The sequence below is a fragment of the Lytechinus pictus genome, chromosome 3, assembly GCF_037042905.1.
Source record: "Lytechinus pictus isolate F3 Inbred chromosome 3, Lp3.0, whole genome shotgun sequence".
NCBI lineage: Eukaryota > Metazoa > Echinodermata > Echinoidea > Temnopleuroida > Toxopneustidae > Lytechinus > Lytechinus pictus.
Window position 1 is genome coordinate 22,756,550 of NC_087247.1, and position 20,726 is coordinate 22,777,275.

The 20,726-nt window shown below is 34.0% G+C and overlaps 1 protein-coding gene across 1 annotated transcript; it reads left to right on the forward strand.

Moving 5' to 3' along the window:
- The first annotated feature begins 2,027 nt into the window (after positions 1 to 2,027).
- LOC129257604 (CDK5 regulatory subunit-associated protein 3-like) lies at positions 2,028 to 19,275 on the forward strand. The gene is made up of 13 exons (XM_054895974.2): positions 2,028 to 2,168; positions 2,272 to 2,347; positions 6,293 to 6,424; positions 7,874 to 7,974; positions 8,354 to 8,491; positions 8,856 to 8,945; positions 9,393 to 9,529; positions 9,909 to 10,068; positions 12,011 to 12,115; positions 12,620 to 12,733; positions 13,211 to 13,416; positions 13,785 to 13,956; positions 16,288 to 19,275. Exons 1-13 carry the CDS (start codon positions 2,130 to 2,132, stop codon positions 16,357 to 16,359), a joined length of 1,542 nt encoding a protein of 513 aa, XP_054751949.2. The 5' UTR covers positions 2,028 to 2,129; the 3' UTR covers positions 16,360 to 19,275.
- The last annotated feature ends 1,451 nt before the right edge of the window (positions 19,276 to 20,726 follow it).

The window sequence follows — 20,726 nt, forward strand, 5'->3', positions numbered from 1 at the left end:
ATTTACGCATTGATTCAGTTAAAAATTGATGATTTAGATTTCCTTTGCTGGCAACCATCCCATCATATTTATAAATATGTATATAAAAGTATACTTTCTTACTTGCGATCAATGTATAGAAAAGTTTGTTGACAGCAAAATTTGCATATCAAATGCGCGCATGCAGTCGTACAATTTTGCAATGTACAGGAGGCCTAATGGGGGGTTGGATGTTTATGTACAGTGTTATTGCCTTGCAAACATTTTAAAACTTCGGAGAGTAAACAAATCACAATGCGCAAAACAATTTTACTTTGATTTTCTGGAAAGTATAGACTTGATTCTCCCCGGCTGAAAATATGCTGATCGGCAAACTGGCTGAAATATTTTGTTTATCACCGTTGTTTCTGATCCTATAATGATTGGACCAATATCATGTGAACAAATCAAGGATAGAATAATAAGGAGAGGAAGAAGGGGGAGAAGGAGAGAAGAAAAGGGGCGGGATTATGATATATAATTTGTATTATACTATAAAGAATATTATTACTACTGCAAGAGTGTATAAAACTAATATCATGAAAGACATCAATGCAAACTTATCATAATTATGAAAACGGTTGCAAAATTGTGAGTACTAAAAACAAACATAATTATGAAACAATAATATTGCAAAAGTGACAATACTTGGAATAAGATATTAAAAATCCTAATTTAATCTCAAATTTGATACCTGCCTTGAAATTGTGTTAATTAACTGTGTCTGTGTCGCTTAAATAAATGAACTTTATGGCAAATATTTGTAAGCACTGGCACCGGCCTAACATATAAACAGATAAACACGCGTTTTGAATATCCAGTTTTGTTTTTCATTTTAAAAGTATAACTGAATTTGATTTTCTAGTTTTCTCCCTTTAATGTCATTTGCTGGCCTATGGACCTGAGTTTGGTTATTCGATCAGTTTTTTTAAAATAAGATTTCCATGGATGAACAAAATTATTATATTATGTTACGGCGTCGCGGAATGATTTTGAAAGTGATGGGGTGTATAAAATCACAATCATTTATTATGTGTAATGTTCATTTTCATTTCAGGGAGGGGTCCGGTCGCGCCCCCTGTATTTTATTTTGATCAGTATGTTAAAGCGAATTTGCTTAGGTGTGTTTGTTATTTTAATTGCACACACGGCCCCTAAAAAGCGAATTAAAACAAATCTAACTTAAAGTGAAGGGAATTAAAACTGTCATTTTTGAAAAGTTTGAACAAATTAGGCTATATTCTCGACATTTTAAATCAATATTTTATTTTCGGGCCATATAGGCCTGCAGATTTTGGAGAATTTATTATGTTCCTATAAGAACAAAATCAGCACGTTCACCAAATAACACAAATTTCAACATTGATGGTGTAACGGGAGGCTCACCAAGAACAATAATGAGATGCCCTTTAATAGCGCTTGTAGATCAAAACACTAACTTATACAGAATTATTGTACAACTTAATATATAAAAATGATAGGCCTATATTTCATACAAATTAAAGCAAGTTACATATCATGTAGGCCTATATAGAAATTACAAAATTATATCCAACATAAACATAGAATCAAAGGACGTATATGTGGGAAGGATGGAAGGAGGACGATGCAGTTAAAGGTAGGGAAATCCAGAGAAGGGCTAATTCACTGCAGTCTTTTGAATTAATTGTCAATCTTTCTATTAATGTCCGCTGTATGTTTTTATTTTTATATGATTGTTTATATGATAGTATATCAACATTGTTATCTATTACAGGCCTATAAACGGACAGGTAAATGCAAATTATTTAGAATTTCATCCCGAGAAATCAGGTTTTTAAAATGCCAAATTAATAGCATAATCCCCATGTAATCACTCTAATAGTGTATTGAGATGCAATTTGTCATTCATATTTTCGATTTTTATGAGGTTGTGTTCTTTTCTTCAAGATTAAAGGCCGGAGACGGCACCCCTTTTCACAGCGTTACAACGCACGAGCTATGGGTACATCCGGGTACTTTTGCGAATCTATACCTATCGAGCAATGGCCGCCACGCTCCACACAATCACAGACGTTAAGTACGCGCGCCTATGGCGACTCCGCACTCTAGCGTAGTTAGTATACATCTCTATGGGGCCGGGGCAACTCGACATATGCGACAAAATGCAGGTGAATATAAAAATGTTTGTAATTGTACCTTTATTGCTCGTGTCTTAGAATTTATTCTATGTAAACAAAGTCACTAATCACTTGGTTATAATTTTCTATGCAGGGAACAAAGAATGGAGAGTTGACGGCCCAACAAATCGAAAATCTCCCGATAGATATCAGCTCCACTAAACTACTTGGTATGTATCAGTCCCATGTGTGCATTTCTGTGGTGTGGGATAAAACAAGTCTCTTGAATATTTAAAACGATATCTAAAACAAGTCTCTTAAATATATTTCATATTGTGATTAGGATGGTATACAACCGTTGCAAGGCTATAGTTACCTTATTCTTACCATATATAAAAGACTTTGACACTGACCCTGCTGACTAAGATACTGCTGACATAAAATAGACAGTCATTTGGTAGGCCTATTTACTATTTTAATATTAAACAGCTGGCATGGCAGCCGTCTGTTTCGAGGAGTTTTTTAACATTATTTTTTTTATATTTCTCCTTGTATACAGACGGCTCACTATCGTGGGCCACCATAAGGGGGTTAACAATGCAAAATCCGCCTGTCGGGGCTCATCAATTTTTGTCTTTATTTCATAAAAATGTATAAAAAGAACTTGTCCAAAATAAAGATTATTATTCCGTTTTGGCCTGAAATGCACCAAAACAGGAAAAAATAAACTTAAAAGGGGAAAAAACAGTGGCTTACTTCGGAACAACCAACGTAACAGAAACCGAAGCTTTTGGTCTATTCTGACATCAGCGTTGAAGATTTAGGGAGCCATTGCCCATATTGAAAAAAATTTGAGAGTCATTTTTGTCTCGCCTGCATAGCAGAGTGAGACTATAGGCGCCGCTTTTCCGACGGCGACGGCGGCGGCGGCGTCAACACCAAATCTTAACCTGAGGTTAAGTTTTTGAAATGACAGCATAACTTAGAAAGTATATGGACCTAGTTCATGAAACTTGGCCATAAGGTTAATCAAGTATTACTGAACATCCTGCCTGAGTTTCATGTCACATGATTAAGGTCAAAGGTCATTTAGGGTCAATGAACTTAGACCATATTGGGGGAATCAACATCAAAATCTTAACCTAAGGTTAAGTTTTTGAAATGTCATCATAACTTAGAAAATATACGGACCTAGTTCATGAAACTTATACATAAATTTAATCAAGTATCACTGAACATCCTGCATGAGTTTCACGTCACATGACCAAGGTCAAAGGTCATTTAGGGTCAATGAACTTTGGCCGAATTGGGGGTATCTGTTGAATTACCATCATAACTTTGAAAGTTTATGGATCTGATTCATGAAACTTGGACATAATAGTAATCAAGTATTACTGAACATCCTGTGCAAGTTTCAGGTCACATGATCAAGGTCAAAGGTCATTTAGGGTCAATGAACTTTGGCCAAATTGGGGTATTTGTTGAATTACAGCCATAAATTTGAAAGTGTGTTGGTCTAGTTCATAAAACTTGGACATAAGAGTAATCAAGTATCACTGAACATCCTGTGCGAGTTTCAGGTCATATGATCAAGGTCAAAGGTCATGTAAGGTCAAAGAACTTTGGCCACGTTGGGGGTATTTGTTGAATTGCCATCATATCTCTATAAGTGTATTGGTCTAGTTCATAAAACATGGAAATACGAGTAACCAAGTATCACTGAACATCTTGTGCGAGTTATAGTAGTTTTCAAAATCAGCACTGCTGCTATATTGAATCGCGTGATGCAGGTGAGACGGCCAGAGGCATTCCACTTGTTCATTTTACTGGAGCCATTTTCAGTTTTTGAGAGCCATTCTTTTTTTCATGATTCAACGCATGGTTTACCATCGCAGTTTGTCCTGCTTGTTTACAAATTCATTTAATGTTTAACATTGTTTATTTAATTGACATTTACTTTTCTTCATTGTTATTGACTGTTAATGATGATTTATATTTAATTTTAAATTACAGGATCCGCGCCATATTTCCAGAGCACCCGATGGCTTAGTTCAGATTTAAAAAGTGGGGTCACCAAAAAATATGCTAAGATAAAAAAATCTGTGATTTTGTTCAGAGTTCACAAACTTTATTTTCTAGCAAATTTAGGATGGTATCTTCAAAAACAATAAAAAGCAACTTATTCACCATCAAATTATGGCAAGACAGGTGCCACGTAGCGTTGTGAAAAATACTACCCGGAGATATCGGAGTGTCGGTGAACTGGATACGCATTTTCTGAAGCGCCGACCCCGTGATTCTAAAAAGTCCACTCAGTTACACGTCAGAAAGCGACAATGCATAAAAACTGCAGCTGTGCTGGCCTGGCTTTCTGGCTACTATGCAGGCGTGGATGGGAGACTTGGATGGGTGCGGACGGGAGCAATTTTCATGTTGGGAGTCGCTCCATACTTGGCAGTTTTAGGCAGTGGCAAGAATGATTTCAAAAGCATGCGAGAGCGAAATCGCTTGTCGCTACCGTCTATTTTCAATGCTGACTGACATTGAAAAGTGCCTCTCTCTGTCCTCTGACTGTCCATATTTCAAAAGAATGAAGTTCTCAATGAATGACTTGATCTTGGAAATTCACCCTGCTGAAAAGTTTTGCTTGAAAATACCAGGAAAAAAAGTATGGGAAGGGTTCCTTTTGCGACATCCTCCCAAAGTGAAAAAATATTAGTTAGTGTGGCTATCGCAAAAGGAACTCTTTCCAAAAGTATTGATGAAAGTTTGAGGAAAATGCATGAGGCCTAAAGATAAAAAAGTCAATAGAATTTCTAGTTTTTGATTTGTAACATCATATACGAGCAGTTTCCCTTATGTAGATCATGTAGATCTAATGTAAAATTTATAAATTCAATTTTTTAATGGTTCTTGAAGATTAATTTTTTTCTTTCAGGAACTGTTGTGAAATGATAATTTGTCTGTTTATAAATTAAAGTAGACTTAAAAAAAAAAAAAAAAATCTTTTTTTTAGAAAATGATATTTAATTGATTTTTAAATTCACTCTATACACATGTAGAAACATGCTCGCATATGACATCACAAATCAAGAAATAAAATTCTCATAACTTTTTAAATCTTTGATTGATGTTCCTCAAACCCTCAACAATATCTTATTATTTTTCTGCTATTTTTTAAAACAAACTCTTCTTCAGGGTGAACTTTCCCTTTAATCATGATCTGCAAATCAAAATCCACAGATTGATATAACATACTATCCACTTTCTATTTCAAGTATTTTGAAATTCAAAGCAAAAGAAGACCTTGCCATGTACTATAAATCCTTTCCAAATGATCCCCTCCTATCTGTATAATGTATTTTGATCATGAATGGTCATGCTCACAATGCCGATATCATGGATATAGACACAACTAAGACTAACCTTTTTTGAAGAAATCTCAACAAATTTGCCTGTGCCTGACAAAAAAAAACCACCAAAAAAATAAAAATAAATTCCAGTAGAAAGTAGACAATGCTGTCTTGCTTGACAGTTTCCAGAATCTCCTGCGAGACCATTTCGAAAAATTCCCCTCAATATCATCATAATATGCATGCTTGTTTACTTTAATTTCATCTTCGTGATTAGACCGAAAGCATAAGTCTCTGCACCAGCTATTGTTCCGCTAAACTATGTTGGCTATACTTACCTAGTACATGTAATAGTCAAATTGATCCCATCCCTTTTCAGTTATAATGTATATTGAAAATTAGAGCCAAATGAAGTCATTGTCTTGACATAGAGCAGCACTGCCTGAAAGTGAAACATTGCTTGGAGGAAAAGTGATGAAAAGGAAAACTAGATATTTTATTAATTGTGGTTAAATAGAGAGTTTAAGTTTTGTGATCATTTAGTCATTTTCAATTTGACCAGTATTTATGAAATTTCTGTTTTTAATATACAATTATTATATTTTTCATCTCCTAATCACATTTTGGAATTGATATATGAAGGAAGTTGATTTCATGATATTATTGCAAATAAATTGATTTCTTAAAATCCAGACATTAAGTTTTTCATTTTCAAATTTACTTTTCCTTCTTGAAATCTATGAAAGAAAAATCCTAAAGATTAAGTGTATTACTTTAATCTTGTTTGTTGTACTTCCCATTTATCCCTGTGAAAATCCCCAGATTGGCTGATAGATCGCAGGCATGTAAATCTGAAATGGCAGTCTGCTGCCCTCATCATTCGTGAGAAGATCAATCACGCTATCCAGGATATGCCCGAGGTAGAAGAGATTAAAAAACTCTTGACTGGAACATGTAAGTTACCTTTTATATGTTCAGACTGTGCTTGTACTTGAACTTGGGTTTAAAGTAAATTTCATTTGCATCTGCAGGAATGAAGCATTTAAAAAAGTGTGATGAAAGGTTTCACCGAAGTCTTGAAACGACTGGAACTAATTCAATCCAAGGTTATGATACTCGATATATTATAATTATTACATCTATTATGATTAAAAGGTTATTCCAGGCTGAAAAAAAATGTCTTCTATATAAGTAACTTTATAATTTCTCTCCAGAGCAGAACACAGGATCTGGCTTTGTAGTTGGAAGTCTCTATAAATTTGAAAGTGTATGGCTCTGGTAGGAAGGGGAGACCAAAAGGTGTTGCATTGTTTGATCCTCGCCACAGTTGCAAACTTGCAAGTAGTTTCTCCATCCCTAATGTAGCCTAATAAATAGGGTAGAATAAGACAAGCAAAACATATCAACTTGATAAACTTTCATAAAGGTTTGCATTATGCAGTGTGCATTGCATGAATATACGATGAGTGAGTTCTTTTCTTTCCTTTATTTTTTTCATGTACATGTATATGAATATCCCCCTTGTATGAAATAAGTAACAGCAATGATGATTTTAAGGAATAAATCTGTAGTCAGTCTCGGCTGTCGATTGCGATGTAAATCGGCAACTTTGTTGCCCATGGCATAATCTACAAAATTGTAAAACCAAATTATTTGTAACATCTCATTTCTAATTTAATTTATGCATAAAATCAAAAGTTTGTTCTAATTAACTAAATAAGCCCCCTAAAATGCGAATTTTTGGTTCACAGAGTCTTTATGCAATTCTAATCAAATGTACTTAAAAAAAAATCAAAATTAAGTTTATTTTCTTATGTATTTTATTGTTTTTTATATGAAACTTTATTATGTATTTCTTAATTTTTCAAATTTTTTTAAAATTGTTTTTTCAGTGGGAATTTTCAAGGCTTTGTTTTGGCCATAAACAAATGAAATTAATTGAGTTTAATCAGTGAAATAAGAAATAATCAAATAAAACATTTATGAATTTTGGCTAAAAATACTATTTGCATTGGGTTTGTACATGAATTCGCACTTTTGAGCAATTTGGGTTTGCATGCACCAAGGAATGTTGTGTAATTTTGGAACCATGTACTTAGGAGTTGCAATTTTGGTCTGAAAAGTTGCGCGAGACATGAAAGTAAAAAGTCAGGGGGGCTGAATCAGGTCCCCCTCATCTAATTAAGTGTTAAAAATACCACAGCTTTGTTATTTTCAGTGATTGCTTGTTTATTTTTATGTATTAGATCAATTCACTTTATTTTCATCCTAGAACACCATTTAAAATAGAATTGTTAAATCAATATTAGTAGCAACAAAAAAATAGCAATTTGCAATGATTATGAATTGATAGCAATATGCATTCTTGAATAAGATAAGGAGAAAATTATTCTTTTTTTACAGACATAAACTACTTTCACTGTTTAAGAATTGTTGAACTGCTAAAAGTTTCTGAGGAGAGTAGCAAGAATATATTTGGCTATTATTCATCTCAGCGCATGAAGGTGAGTATTTATATCCGTCCAGGGGGAATGTTTCTCCAACCAAGACTTTGGTTCTCTGTTCTCATTGTGCAATTGCTTCAAGTACTTTGAGAAGTATAATTTAAAATCAAGAATGCTTTACTAAAAGATTTATAACGTATCTATTAGTGTTGCATTTTCTTACCAGGCTTAAGAAATAATGATTTAGTTTGTTAAACTTTTTAAAAACTTACAGACACTGTTGACCATACACTAAGAAAAGATTTGCTACACCCCTCATTTCGTCAGAATCAAATTTGTCTATTTTTGACAAAGTTAAGCTATCCCTGGCATCCCTTTAATATCAGCTGTACAGCAATAAACTATAAATTGTGCCCTTTTGCATGTTTTTTTTGCAAAGGATTGGCAAGAGGTTGTGAAACTGTATGAAAAAGACAACATCTATCTTGCAGAAGCAGCTCATATGCTGATCAGAAACGTAGGCTTTGAAATTCCATCTCTGAAGAAGCAGATTGCAAAGTGCCAACAGTTGCAAGCAGTAAGTGATTCGAAATTGTAGCAATCAGCTCTATTCTCTTATACTTATGACTTTGATTATTTGTTCTGTTTTTGTTCTATTGACGTTTTATGCCACTTTTCACAGAAGATGGTTGCTGTAGGCAAGAATATGATAGTTTTTCAATATTTTTGAGAAACTACATGTATATAATACATCGCAGATCTGCCATGGCAGATGCATTCATTTTGATTAGGCGGAGTTGATAATCTAATTTTTTTCAGAATCATAGTGTGAATTACAAAACAATTATGTGTATTATTTCAATGTCTGCCATTGTAATCAATAATTTATTTTACTCTTTTAGAACTGAACAATTTTGATTTTCTGTTATCCTCTTTTCAAGGAATGCTCTAAGAAAGAAAAGGATTATGCAGAGAGTGCCAGCTCAGCTAGAGATGAATACAAACAATCATGCAAACAGCTTGGTATAAAGGTAATTAAAATAAAATTGTTTCTTTTGTGAAAGGAAACTTTTTATGATCATATATAAACTTTATATCTTGCTTTCAATTTTCTAATTATGTGTTTAATATTGAAACATTAGCACTATGATTGTATACTAGAAACATGAAGTAAGTAATCAACCATGTTAGGCATAGCCATGCACTTACAAAAAATAAGAGAAATAGGTCGTAAATAGTTCAGCAAATTTCAGTTGAAAATAGAAACTTCTGAATATTTTCAAATCTGTATGATTTACCATGTGAGCTTCCCACTGCCCTGTATGAATATATAATGATGTGAAAGTGAAAGAATTAATCAAATTCTGAATTAGTAAATCTAAATAAGGAGTCATAATAATGAGCAATGTGGCAGCGTAATTATTCAGTCTTTGAGGACATATTTATTTAATGTTTTGTTCTGCTTGTCCATTTCATAGGGAGAAAAGATCCGATCAGAGTTGTTAGAGCTTGTATCAGAGCTCCCGCAGACATACAGGTCAATAGAAGAGCAGGCTAGGAAACTGAGTCAAGTTCTGGAGTTCTATCAAGCATTTGTCCAGTTTGTCAATGGAAGGTATGTGGGTGGTATGTGAGCTTTGTTATAACCTTGTATTGTTGAGTGATACTGTGATATTCTGTGCCTCTGCATTACCATCTTGGATAGAAATTAGCATTTTTATCCATTTTACCATCTACATTTTCAAAAATATTGCAGATAGATACCTAGGTACTTTGCCATTGTATTAGATGTAGAAGGGTTTCTATCTGATAATCCAAAATCCTTAATAATTAAAATTTTTATTGTTGTACATCCACTGCTGCTGTATCGAATTGCTTAATGCAGGCGAGACTGCCAGAGGCGTTCCACACGTTATTCCTCATTCTGCTCATTTTCTGTTTACTTCTAAAGAAGAAGAATTTAAGAATTTCAACTTGTATCCATGTCATTTCAGTGATGAAGAGAGCATGGGAGATGTGTGTCCGATGCTACAGTACCTTACACAGCATGGGAACACTACTGTTTATCAATGGAGAACAGGGAAAGTCCCAGACAGGGTCGAAGAGGTCAAACTTAGCTTCCTGGAGGATGAAGAAGAAACCAAAGATGATGAGGTAATATATTGAAAAGAGTGAATGGAAGGAATTTTTTATTTTTATTAAATCAAAGCAAAAGGGCTACCTAAGCAATCATGTCACAAAATGTTATTTAGCATTTCGGCATTTATTATACTGTATCTCGATGTCCGTGACCCAAATTTTGTGGGTCCATGGTGGTCCAAGATGTGCCTATATGAGTACCTACATAGCCATATTGAAATCAGTGGAAATTGTGGCCTGATTCCAAACAGTTATGAACCAGGTCAATTTAACTGATTTCTATGGAGCCTATCCAGGGGGGGGGGGGGGGGCCAGTCAAATATATTGCTGTACACATGCATGACAAAAAAATGCGTTTAAAGGGGTGTTTTTTCAGTTTTGGATGCGGGCCGCGCGTGCACTCATTAAGGGTATCAAACACACTGATTTTCAAAAAAAGGGTGGTTTTGAAAGACTGGTCATTGGTCAATCGCGGGGTCAAACATATTTAGAGTATGTTTTTCTTACAAAGCTTCTCTTCTTTTTTTTTAAAGACTAGCCAAACGTGTTAAGCATACCTGCCAACCAGTACGTTTTCTTTAGTACGTTTTTGCAACCAAAACACGGCAGTACGTTTTTTCTTTAAAAAATATGTTCTTTTTTTTTTACAAAATCTTAATTTATTGAGAAAAATCATCTATATATGTCTCTATTTCATAAAACCTACACAAATATGGTTATTAGATCAATGTAATTTCAGGTAACTTGTTTTTTTTTTCAATCATTTTGTAAAAACCAGGGTGAGATATACACAAGTTTCAATGGGTTTTTTTTTTCATCTGCAAGAGCAGTGCGCATTTTAGCTTGCATGCAGCTTGAGCGCCATGATGGTCGAGTGCGCGTAGCATTTTATTATGAAATACACTTTTTTTGGGAAAAATACAAAATATTTATCTACACGGTAAAAATACTGATTTTTCTTGTCAAAATACTGATTTTGGGAGATAAGAATACTGAAAATGCAAAATACAACTTGGCAGCTCTGGTTTAGGTTTTTTTTTCCCCAACCTCTTCCCCTGGGGCTTTTTCCTCCTCATTTCTGAATGAGTTTGAGTTCTTCCTGATTGTGGTATTCTAACCCTATACTGCACTGGGGGGGGGGGGGGCATGCAATACCCATGAATATAGTTTTGTCTATTTAAGCTTATTGTTAACAAGAAGGCAAAACTTGTTTAGGGGTCATATTCTGGTGACAACTTGGTTAGGGGCCAAAATGTGTAAATGAAGCCTGCGAAAAACTTGTTTGGGGGCTTATTTTGCACACAGAGAAAAACTCATTTAGGGGGTGTTTGGAAATCATTTGGTCATGCATGTGGACAGCAATACATTTGACATTAAAATTCATCAAATCACAATTTGAAACTATACTATAATATTAAACACATTTCAAACAATATTTTTATGAGTTTTATGTGTATGTTTGATTTATTATTGGTAAAATAGAATCTATAATAGGCAAACGTAGATATCTACTAATAATCATATTAATAATAGGACGGTGCTTGTATAGCACATATCACTGTCCATGGGCGTCTCTATGCGCTTGATATAAAAATAGACAAAGAAAGAAGAGTGGATTAAAGCTATTATGTAGACTCGATAAAAATACTGCTTATACAAATAAGTTATGAGGTGACTTATGAATGTAGAGCATGTAGATGCCTCCTTAATGGAAAATGGGATCATATTCCAAAGTTTAGGGGCAGCATAACAAAATGACCTCCCTCATAACTTAGTCTGAACAACTGGACACTTAAGGAGATATGACCGCTGGTTTAAACACAATATACATAGAGATGTAGTTCATCGCTGATGTCAAAATTTTCAGTAGCTCGATTTCAGGTGTGACAATAAAAAAACATTTTATAACCTTTTTATGAAATCTGAATATTATTTGTATCTTTTTTCTATTTTTTAGATTGATTTCAGTGGCATTGATATGGATACAGGAGGAATAGACTTTGGTGATTTAGGAATTTCAGTAGAGAATGAAGGTGCTGAAACCATAGATTTTGACATTGAGGTACATATTTAGCTTCATTATTTTTTGTTTCATCATTTATTTTCCTCATCTGTGAGTCTGATTATCAGCTTAGATGATTTCAACCTCAGAAAATTTTACCAGAGTTGAACATTTCTTCTTTTGCAAGCTAGAAAATAGCATTGGAATTAATGTGACTTACAACTGTTTCTTCTGTACGTTGCTAATTGATTCCAAAAGATTCATCCTTGAATCACTGCTAACTAGGCATGTTGCTGTCTAGCTGAAGAATTTTGCTTTTTACTTGCAAATCCTAATTTTGATGGATCACCATCAAAATTTTATTTTTGCTACTTTCTGAGGCGTTCTTACTTGTACAACACATAAAGCGATTATATTCCTTTTTGTGCAATGTTACAAGATTTTGCATTTTAGTGAAAGAGAGATGCTCTGTTTTAATGAGCTAAATCTTGGTGAGTACAGCATCTTTCTTTTACCAAATGGTGAAATCTTATACCATCTCACACTGTTTTCTTGTCATCTCAGGTTGGTGATGGCACAGTGACTGAAAGTGGAGAGGGTGTGGCTCGTGGTAATGATGCTCTATGTCTGTTTGAACACATCCCAACTAGGAACCAGTTTATCAATGAAATCATAGAGGTAAGTTCTTTTTTGAGAAACATTATTACCCATGCTCAGCAATTGCAAAGGAAAAATGGAACGTCCAAATGTCCACCTTAACATTGAGTTGATTTTATCAGTTTATAATTCATTAGTTATCAAATTGACATGCTCTTAAATGCCAAGAAAGTCAAGATTTAAGTTTTAGACCATGATAATTTCCTCATTGTTCAGTAGAATTGCTTTGTAAAAGATCCAATACTTCAACAAATGTATTTTATTTCAGGTTTTTTTTAATCACAAAAGATTTGCCAATTAATACTCAAGTAATTTTTGACAGAGTAATTAAAATATTACAATTGTGCCTGCTCAGAATGTTCATGAACACATAGCAAGTCACATGTGCCTTTATTGCATCTTTGAAGAATAATAAGTTACGGTTTATGGCAAACTTTCTACCACAGAACAGAATTTGAATCCTGTAATCTTGCACCCTTGATCACTTTATCTCTACAGCTACAAGCATTCCTGGGGCAACGCAGAACAGAGATGCAGGGAGACTCCGACGTTCTTACAGTCAATCAGTTCCAAACAGCGCCCACTATAGTCCAGACAAAGACACTTAATGATGTCACGACTATGCTGTCCCAAGTAGATGATATCTACAAGCGACTGACAGAGACAAGAATGCAGCATCTTTTCCTTCTCATAGGATCTCCAAAGTAAGTATCACTTTGAATTGGAGACTCCCCAAAACAACTGATACTGATGGGAAAAATACAAGAAAAATAGTTGTCCCATAATACTGGATCTTAAATATTTATAAATCAAATTTTCATGAGACAAAGCAAAAATAAATTGTGACAAAGTGGAAATGAGATTATCTGGGCATTAAACTAAATTTAAATAAGAATTAGAGCAAGTAAAGTGGGTATTAGGCCAATTGGAGTGTATTAAATCAAGTAAATATAAACCCTAACATAAATATAAAAAAATTGAATATAAACCCCAGTGATGTTTCACCCTTTCAGCCATGCCCATTTCCAAAGAGCTTTTCAAATCAAGCTTTCCCCTATTTTGTATATTCAAGATATGTTGACAGATTGACAGACTCCCTGAAGCAGAAGCTTTCTCTAGAAGAGAAGATGCTAGCATCAAGGGAAGCAGTAAAACAGAAACGATTTGATTGCCTGGAGGACCAGACTAAGCTTGAACCTCAGGTAGATGCATTGGTTGGAAGAACAAGGGAATTACAAAAACAGGTAATGTTTGGCAGCTCTTGAATATGACTTGCATTTTTAGTAGAATTCGTTATGTATTTAGTTATTTGAATTTGTAAACTCTCAGTTTTAAGCTTTGATAAAGTATTAAAGCATGTTGTTCGGAATCACTATTTAACAAGAAATTAAGGGTAATAGAATAATTACCATTATGATTAATATATTAGTAGCATTAAATATGAATTAAGTTCATGATTGATTGATGACATGATTGTTATTATTTGGTAATAGCAATGCCATACACCAGTTAGATTGGTCTTCCACACATTTTTTTCGATACTGACGGATTACTTCAATATGTAAAATTTTCAGTGCAGTAGTACCCATGCATAATGAATGACTGTAACTTGTCTTTGTATGTTTTTATGCCCCCGCAGACGAAGTCCGGAGGGGGCATTAAGCGTTGCCCCTGTCTGTCCGTCCCCCACTTAGTTTCCGCACAATAACTCGAAAAATATTTAATGGATTAAAAAAAAATTTGGTGTGTAGGTAAATGACACCAAAATACAGGCTAAGTTCAAATTCGGAGTCTGCAGGTTAAAGGTCACAGCTCATTAAATATGCAAGTTGGTTTCCGCATGATAACTTATGAAATATTCAACAGATTTTAAAAGATTTGGGTGTGTAGGTAGATGACACCAAAATACAGGCTAAGTTCGAATTCGGAGTCCGCAGGTCAAAGGTCACAGCTCATTAAATATGCGAGTTGGTTTCCACATGATAACTTACGAAATATTAAACAGATTTTTAAAAATGTGGGTGTGTAGGTAGATGACACCAAAATACAGGCTAAGTTCAAATTCGGAGTCCGCAGGTCAAAGGTCACAGCTCATTAAATATGCGAGTTGGTTTCCACATGATAACTTACGAAATATTAAACAGATTTTTAAAAATTTGGGTGTGTAGGTAGATGACACCAAAATACAGGCTAAGTTCAAATTCGGAGTCCGCAGGTCAAAGGTCACAGCTCATTAAATATGCAAGTTGGTTTCCACATGATAACTTATGAAATATTTAACAGATTTAAAAAAAATTGGGTGTGTAGGTAGATGACACCAAAATACAGGCTAAGTTCGAATTCGGAGTCGGCAGGTCAAAGGTCACAGCTCATTATATATGCCAGTTGGTTCTAAGGTCTAAATTTGTTAGTTATATATATATATGCATATTGGTTTCTGCACGATATTGCAATCATATTGAATGAATTTCTGATCGTGTTAAGCGGGGGAATCTGTGTCCTTTGGACACATCAAATTTCTAGTTAAATATATCACTCGAATCCAGTGCTTTTCAACCTTTTTTACTCAAGGACCACTTTGACTCTCAGATTTTTTAAAGAAAACGTCCATTTTGATGAAAAAAAGTTTTGTGAAATTTGAACATTAAGCTTTGAAGCACATTCGAAAACAAATAGTTTGAGAACCAATCTGCATTCGCAAATGTCCGGTAAATGGGCGACAATTAACTACATATACAATATGCATGCACATGAGGTTCACATCAAAGTTAGATTGAAACCATCATAGTGTACATGTGCATGCTTTGCAACATGCATGATACCTGAGTGTGCTTTAGTATTTTTAATGATGCACAGATGTGAGTGCATCGGTAGGTATTGTGAGCACAAGGTAACTATGGAACTGCTAAACTAGTTTCTATTATAAACTAGTCCTACTGATGCACTAATAAACCTGTGTATCATTTGTTTTACAGAATGGTGGAATTTTTCAGCAAAAAATATGTTTTTTTGCAACCAGGCATAAGTAATCACCGACGCATGGCAAATTTACCGGATGCATGGCTGGCCATGCGTCAGTAATTTTTTATGCATGATGCCCATTCTAAAATTTTGTTTGGCCATCGTAAACCGATCGTACATAACATGTTCGGACAGGTCTGTGAAACATACAATTGTTTTTCTCTCTATGGAGCTTCTCGCGGCTCACCAGAGAGAGCTTGGTGGGCCGGGGCCTACAGGTTGAGAAGCACTGCTCTAATCTATATTATGAATTTATAACAACTGTTCTGTGCCAAATTGCATATTGCTATAATTAATAGAATACAACATGTGTGAAATTTTGTATTGAAGTAAACTTTATTGATTTAATTGTATTTATAACTTCACAAAGATATCATTGGAGTAGGGTCACAAAAAGTGACGGCCTTTGTGTGATTGGGGTGGAAAGAAGGGGGATTGATAATATAGTCGGTTTAGCATTCTCTGGGTGCAGTATTGGAAATGATTATATGCCTAATGTCAAAACCATTTTTTTTAATTTGTATTTCTTTCTCTTCTTTTCTTTTCTTTTACAGATTGAAGGTGATATATCAAAGAGATACAAGAACAGGCAAGTCAATCTAATGGGTGCCATCAACACAATATGACAGAATCAGATGTTAAGATTGATATTCAGATTTATATTTATATTCATATCATCTCACAAACTCATAAATATTTATGCTATGAATTAGCCAGCACACATTCTTGTAAAGTATTCTTCTTTGAATTTAGAATATTCACAAATCATACTGGAGAACAAATCACATTCCTATAAAACATATTGATAAGTGGTTAATGTGTATTTTGGTAATCATATACTGTAATTATATTATATTGGATGGCTCAGAATGGAATACCAGAAATATTGCTAGAGGTAGGGAAAATATTCCACGAATCGCAAATGAGTGGAATATTGACCCTAACAAGTGGAATATTTCTGGTATTCCCTGAAATAAAGCCATCCTTTATAAGTATTGTTATCTGTAAATAATTCTTATCATCAGAGAAAAAAAAACGATTGAGCAAATCATTTATGGCAACCTGTTGTTCCGTATGACATCATTAAGTATCATTGTGCTCTATGTTGCCTATTGCATTGCATTCATTTTATGCATTGTATATTTCGCGCAGGCGCACTAGACTGTTGAATATGGTCTCTGTTTTGTACAGGAGCCTATGGGATATTCGTGGGACTTCGGTCCTCTTAGGAATATACTGTCATATGATACAGGCCAGAATAGGCATTTTTAATGCATCACTAAAACTCTGTATAGATAATACCTATAATTTATCATTACCATTAGTTTATTTGGTCTCCACTACACTTGGTCTTATAACCATTTAGTCTAATTCTCTTTGGTATCATGCACAGATGGTCTAATTTCTACCATGTCTCCTAATGATTTTGTCCTTTGTCCAATGAAAATATGATTCAGGAACATTTCATCTAACCATATAGACTAGATGTTGTTGGACCAAGTGGATATTAGATGAAATGTTTATAATCTAACTTGAAATTAGATAAAATCATCAATGTGCTAAATGGAAATTAGACAAAATAGTTAGTAGACGAACTGGTTGTAGACAAAACTAGGATAAGACCCTGCAGGATGAGAGACCAATTGGAAAGTAGACGAAGTGGGTGTAGACCAGTTGACAATTTATCTTGAAGTACTTGGAAGTCTTTGACCCACTTGTTTATCAGCCAAATGAGATCAAATTATTCTCAGGAATTGTTAAAATCTCTTATAACAGAGCCATGTTGGCATTCCAACCCTGTCAAATGTCTTTAAAGGACAAGTCCACCCCAACAAAACCTTGATTTGAATAAAAAGAGAAAAATTCAACAAGCAAAACACTGAAAATTTCATCAAAATCGGATGTAAAATAAGAAAGTTATGACATTTTAAAGTTTCGCTTCATTTCACAAAACAGTTATATGCACATCTCGGTCAGTATGCAAATGAGGGAACTGATGACATCACTCACTCACTATTTCTTTTGTATTTTATTATATTATGAAATATGAAATATTTTGATTTTCTCGTCATTGTCATGTGAAATGAAGTTTCATTCCTCCCTGAACACGTGGTATTCCATTATTTTAACATTTTGTGCTTCAGGCAAGGAGGTCCTAATCATCAAATTCGTAAAAATTGAAATATTGTATAATTCAAACAATAAAAAACAAAAGAAATAGTGAGTGAGTGACATCATCGACTCTCTCATTTGGATGTAACTGGCTCGTTCATATAACTATTTTGTTAAAAATAAGCGAAACTTTGAAATGTCATAACTTTCTTATTTTACATCCGATTTTGATGAAATTTTCAGCAATGTGCTTGTTAAATTTTTCTCTTTTTTTTCAAATCAACATTTTTCTGAGGTGGACTTGACCTTTAACTAAATAGACACTTTTGTATCTTATTATGATTATGAAGTGCTTTCATTGATCTGGGTATATTAAAAGTTCAAAATTTCTTGCCTAAAACATTGTTTTTCCCCCAACAAGATCATTTCTTTAGTAGTCTGAATAAATTTTGATGACAAAGCTCAGGTAGATCCCATTTAAGCTGATAATATTTCATGAAAGATATATATATATAATATGTAGTATTATGCTTGTTGAGACCGGTATTTTCCCATAATCGGGCATTGAAAGCCCATAATTACATTAACAGCCTAGCATTGCACAGCATAAGTACAGGCTGAACTAAACCCCAAATACATAATTTTTGTCACCAAATAAGATTGGAGATCACAAAATGATTGGAGAGTGTATTTGATTTATATATGGGTTGAATCCATTCCTAATCACAAGCAGATTCTTTTTGTAGACATTTCATTCATTTTATGGATTTCTAAGAATGTATTTTGGAGGGCCATTTTCAAGACATTTCTTGATGAAAATTATGTATTACATTGCTTCCACAGTGTTGATACGTAATGAAACAATTATGATCAAATAGTTTTCCCGTTTTTAATAAAATAATTAAAAAAAATCAGTAATTACAGACTATCATTAATTTCTAGATTTTTAGATGCAATATCTTTTGAAATATAGTGATCATGTCTCCAAAATCAATTGTTTCTGTTTTTATTCATGTTCTTGATACCGCCAATAATTTCCTCCATACATTTTTTCTCTAAACCGGTGCAATATAGTTTACTTTTAGATGGTTTCCTATTTGTTTCATTTCTTTATAAAATATTTCTCAAGAATCTTCTTTGATGTTTTTCTTGGCCTGCTTTTGTTATCTTTCCCAGTCCCTAAGAAATATTGAAAATTATCATTTAACAAAGAAAAAGAAAGAATGAATTGTCTATGTGTGTCTATTGGTCTTATGTTCTTTTAAATGTATTCATATATACACTTTAGAATGTGTTTGTTTTTGTTCTTTCTGTTAGTCTTATCGATCAATGATTCATGCATTGTTAAATAAATAGCTCTTGATTTGTGTTCATTCAGATCTTCCAATATATAAACATATGAAATAAATTACTTATTTGTCAAGTCACATAATCTCCTGTTCACATTATTCCATCTCTTTGTTTTGTTTTTTGTTTTTTTTGCACTCTGTAATTGTGAGATGCTGACAGACTTGAAAAAAAACCAATGAATTGAAAATTGGTGAGGGAAATGCATCTAATGTTGCAATAATTGATTGACAGATATCACTCCCACACTTATCTTTTATTTCTCAGGCTTATTTGGCCCCTGTCGCTTTCTGTACAAGATTATTCATAATTTTCCTTACATGTATCCCATGAGAATGGGATCCATATTTCTTTTTTTTTACATAAAAAATTGATTTTAATTTCATTATCCATGTAAAAGAAATAGGGTATAATGAGAGGATTGCGTTATCATGCTCTTTTGCATGTAGTTATACCTTGGAAATCATTCCTTGCGAGTACATATAGGTGTTGGCTTAAAGCTATACAAAACTTATTTTCCCTTCTGCATCCATCAAGATGACAAAGTTTTGTGTTATCATTTAATGCCCAACTGCCATTGTATCTACCAGGTCAAGTGAATATGTAGTAAAGTTCCTTGTTTTTATTTGTCAAAATTCACTCTTGTCCAGTCCAATTTAAATAGAATAAACACTATTATGATCACTTCATAACTAATGAAATTATTAGCCCCGAAGCGAGCATTTTGAACCTTTGTCAATATGACAATGAAGTGTAAAACTTTGACTCATTGCTTTACTGCTAGAGCACTTCACAGCAGAATCAGATGTTCTTAAGGCTTTATACCACTATTCCATCCCTCAGCATTGCTCTATATACTTTCATTATTTTGGTTTCTTGCCTATTTGAAAATTACTGGGCATATTCTCTGATATAGCCATGTCTTATATAGATTCCCCATTTGTGGCATCAATTTTTTTTTTATCTTACCGTTTTTGATACCATGTTTCTGTTGAGCATGATGAAATACCTCCACAACCCAAATTTGGTAGGAATCGGTCCATGGGGCCCAAATATATGGCCTCACAAATATACAGTGGTGCCCAAAAGTTAGTGAACCCGACCAGAAAATTAACATATTTAAAGTGTTCAAAGGTCTGCCATATTTTAGGTATTTGATTGTGAAGTCTGGTGATAAAATATTACTTTCAATAAATTTTGTTTATCTGGGCAGGGCTTGCCGAACATGGTAGTGCTGTTGTCTGAATTCAACACTCGGCATGAATGACTGCATTGTGTGGTGGGGTATACAAACTTGAGAGCACAACTGTATGTATAATTAGTCCCATCGAAATCAATGTATTATTGGCCTGGTTCTAAATGTTATGAACAAGGCCATTAATACATAGATTTCAATGGGGCTCATGTATTCATGAGGTCATTTTGGGGGCCGCATGGACCGATTCCCACCAAATTTTATCATGCCCTGCAGAGGTTGTGAATCTCTTCCTGAAATTCTCTTATATTGAATCAAGTAGTTCACTAGGCACTGCTA

Bases quoted from the DNA above. Each gene is read 5' to 3' on its own strand.
- LOC129257604 (XM_054895974.2), top strand. From the start codon at position 2,130: ATGGGGCCGGGGCAACTCGACATATGCGACAAAATGCAG. The intron at 2,348-6,292 runs GTATGTATCAGT...GAAAATCCCCAG, and splicing joins CAGCTCCACTAAACTACTTG to ATTGGCTGATAGATCGCAGG. The intron at 13,957-16,287 runs GTAATGTTTGGC...TTTCTTTTACAG, and splicing joins CAAGGGAATTACAAAAACAG to ATTGAAGGTGATATATCAAA.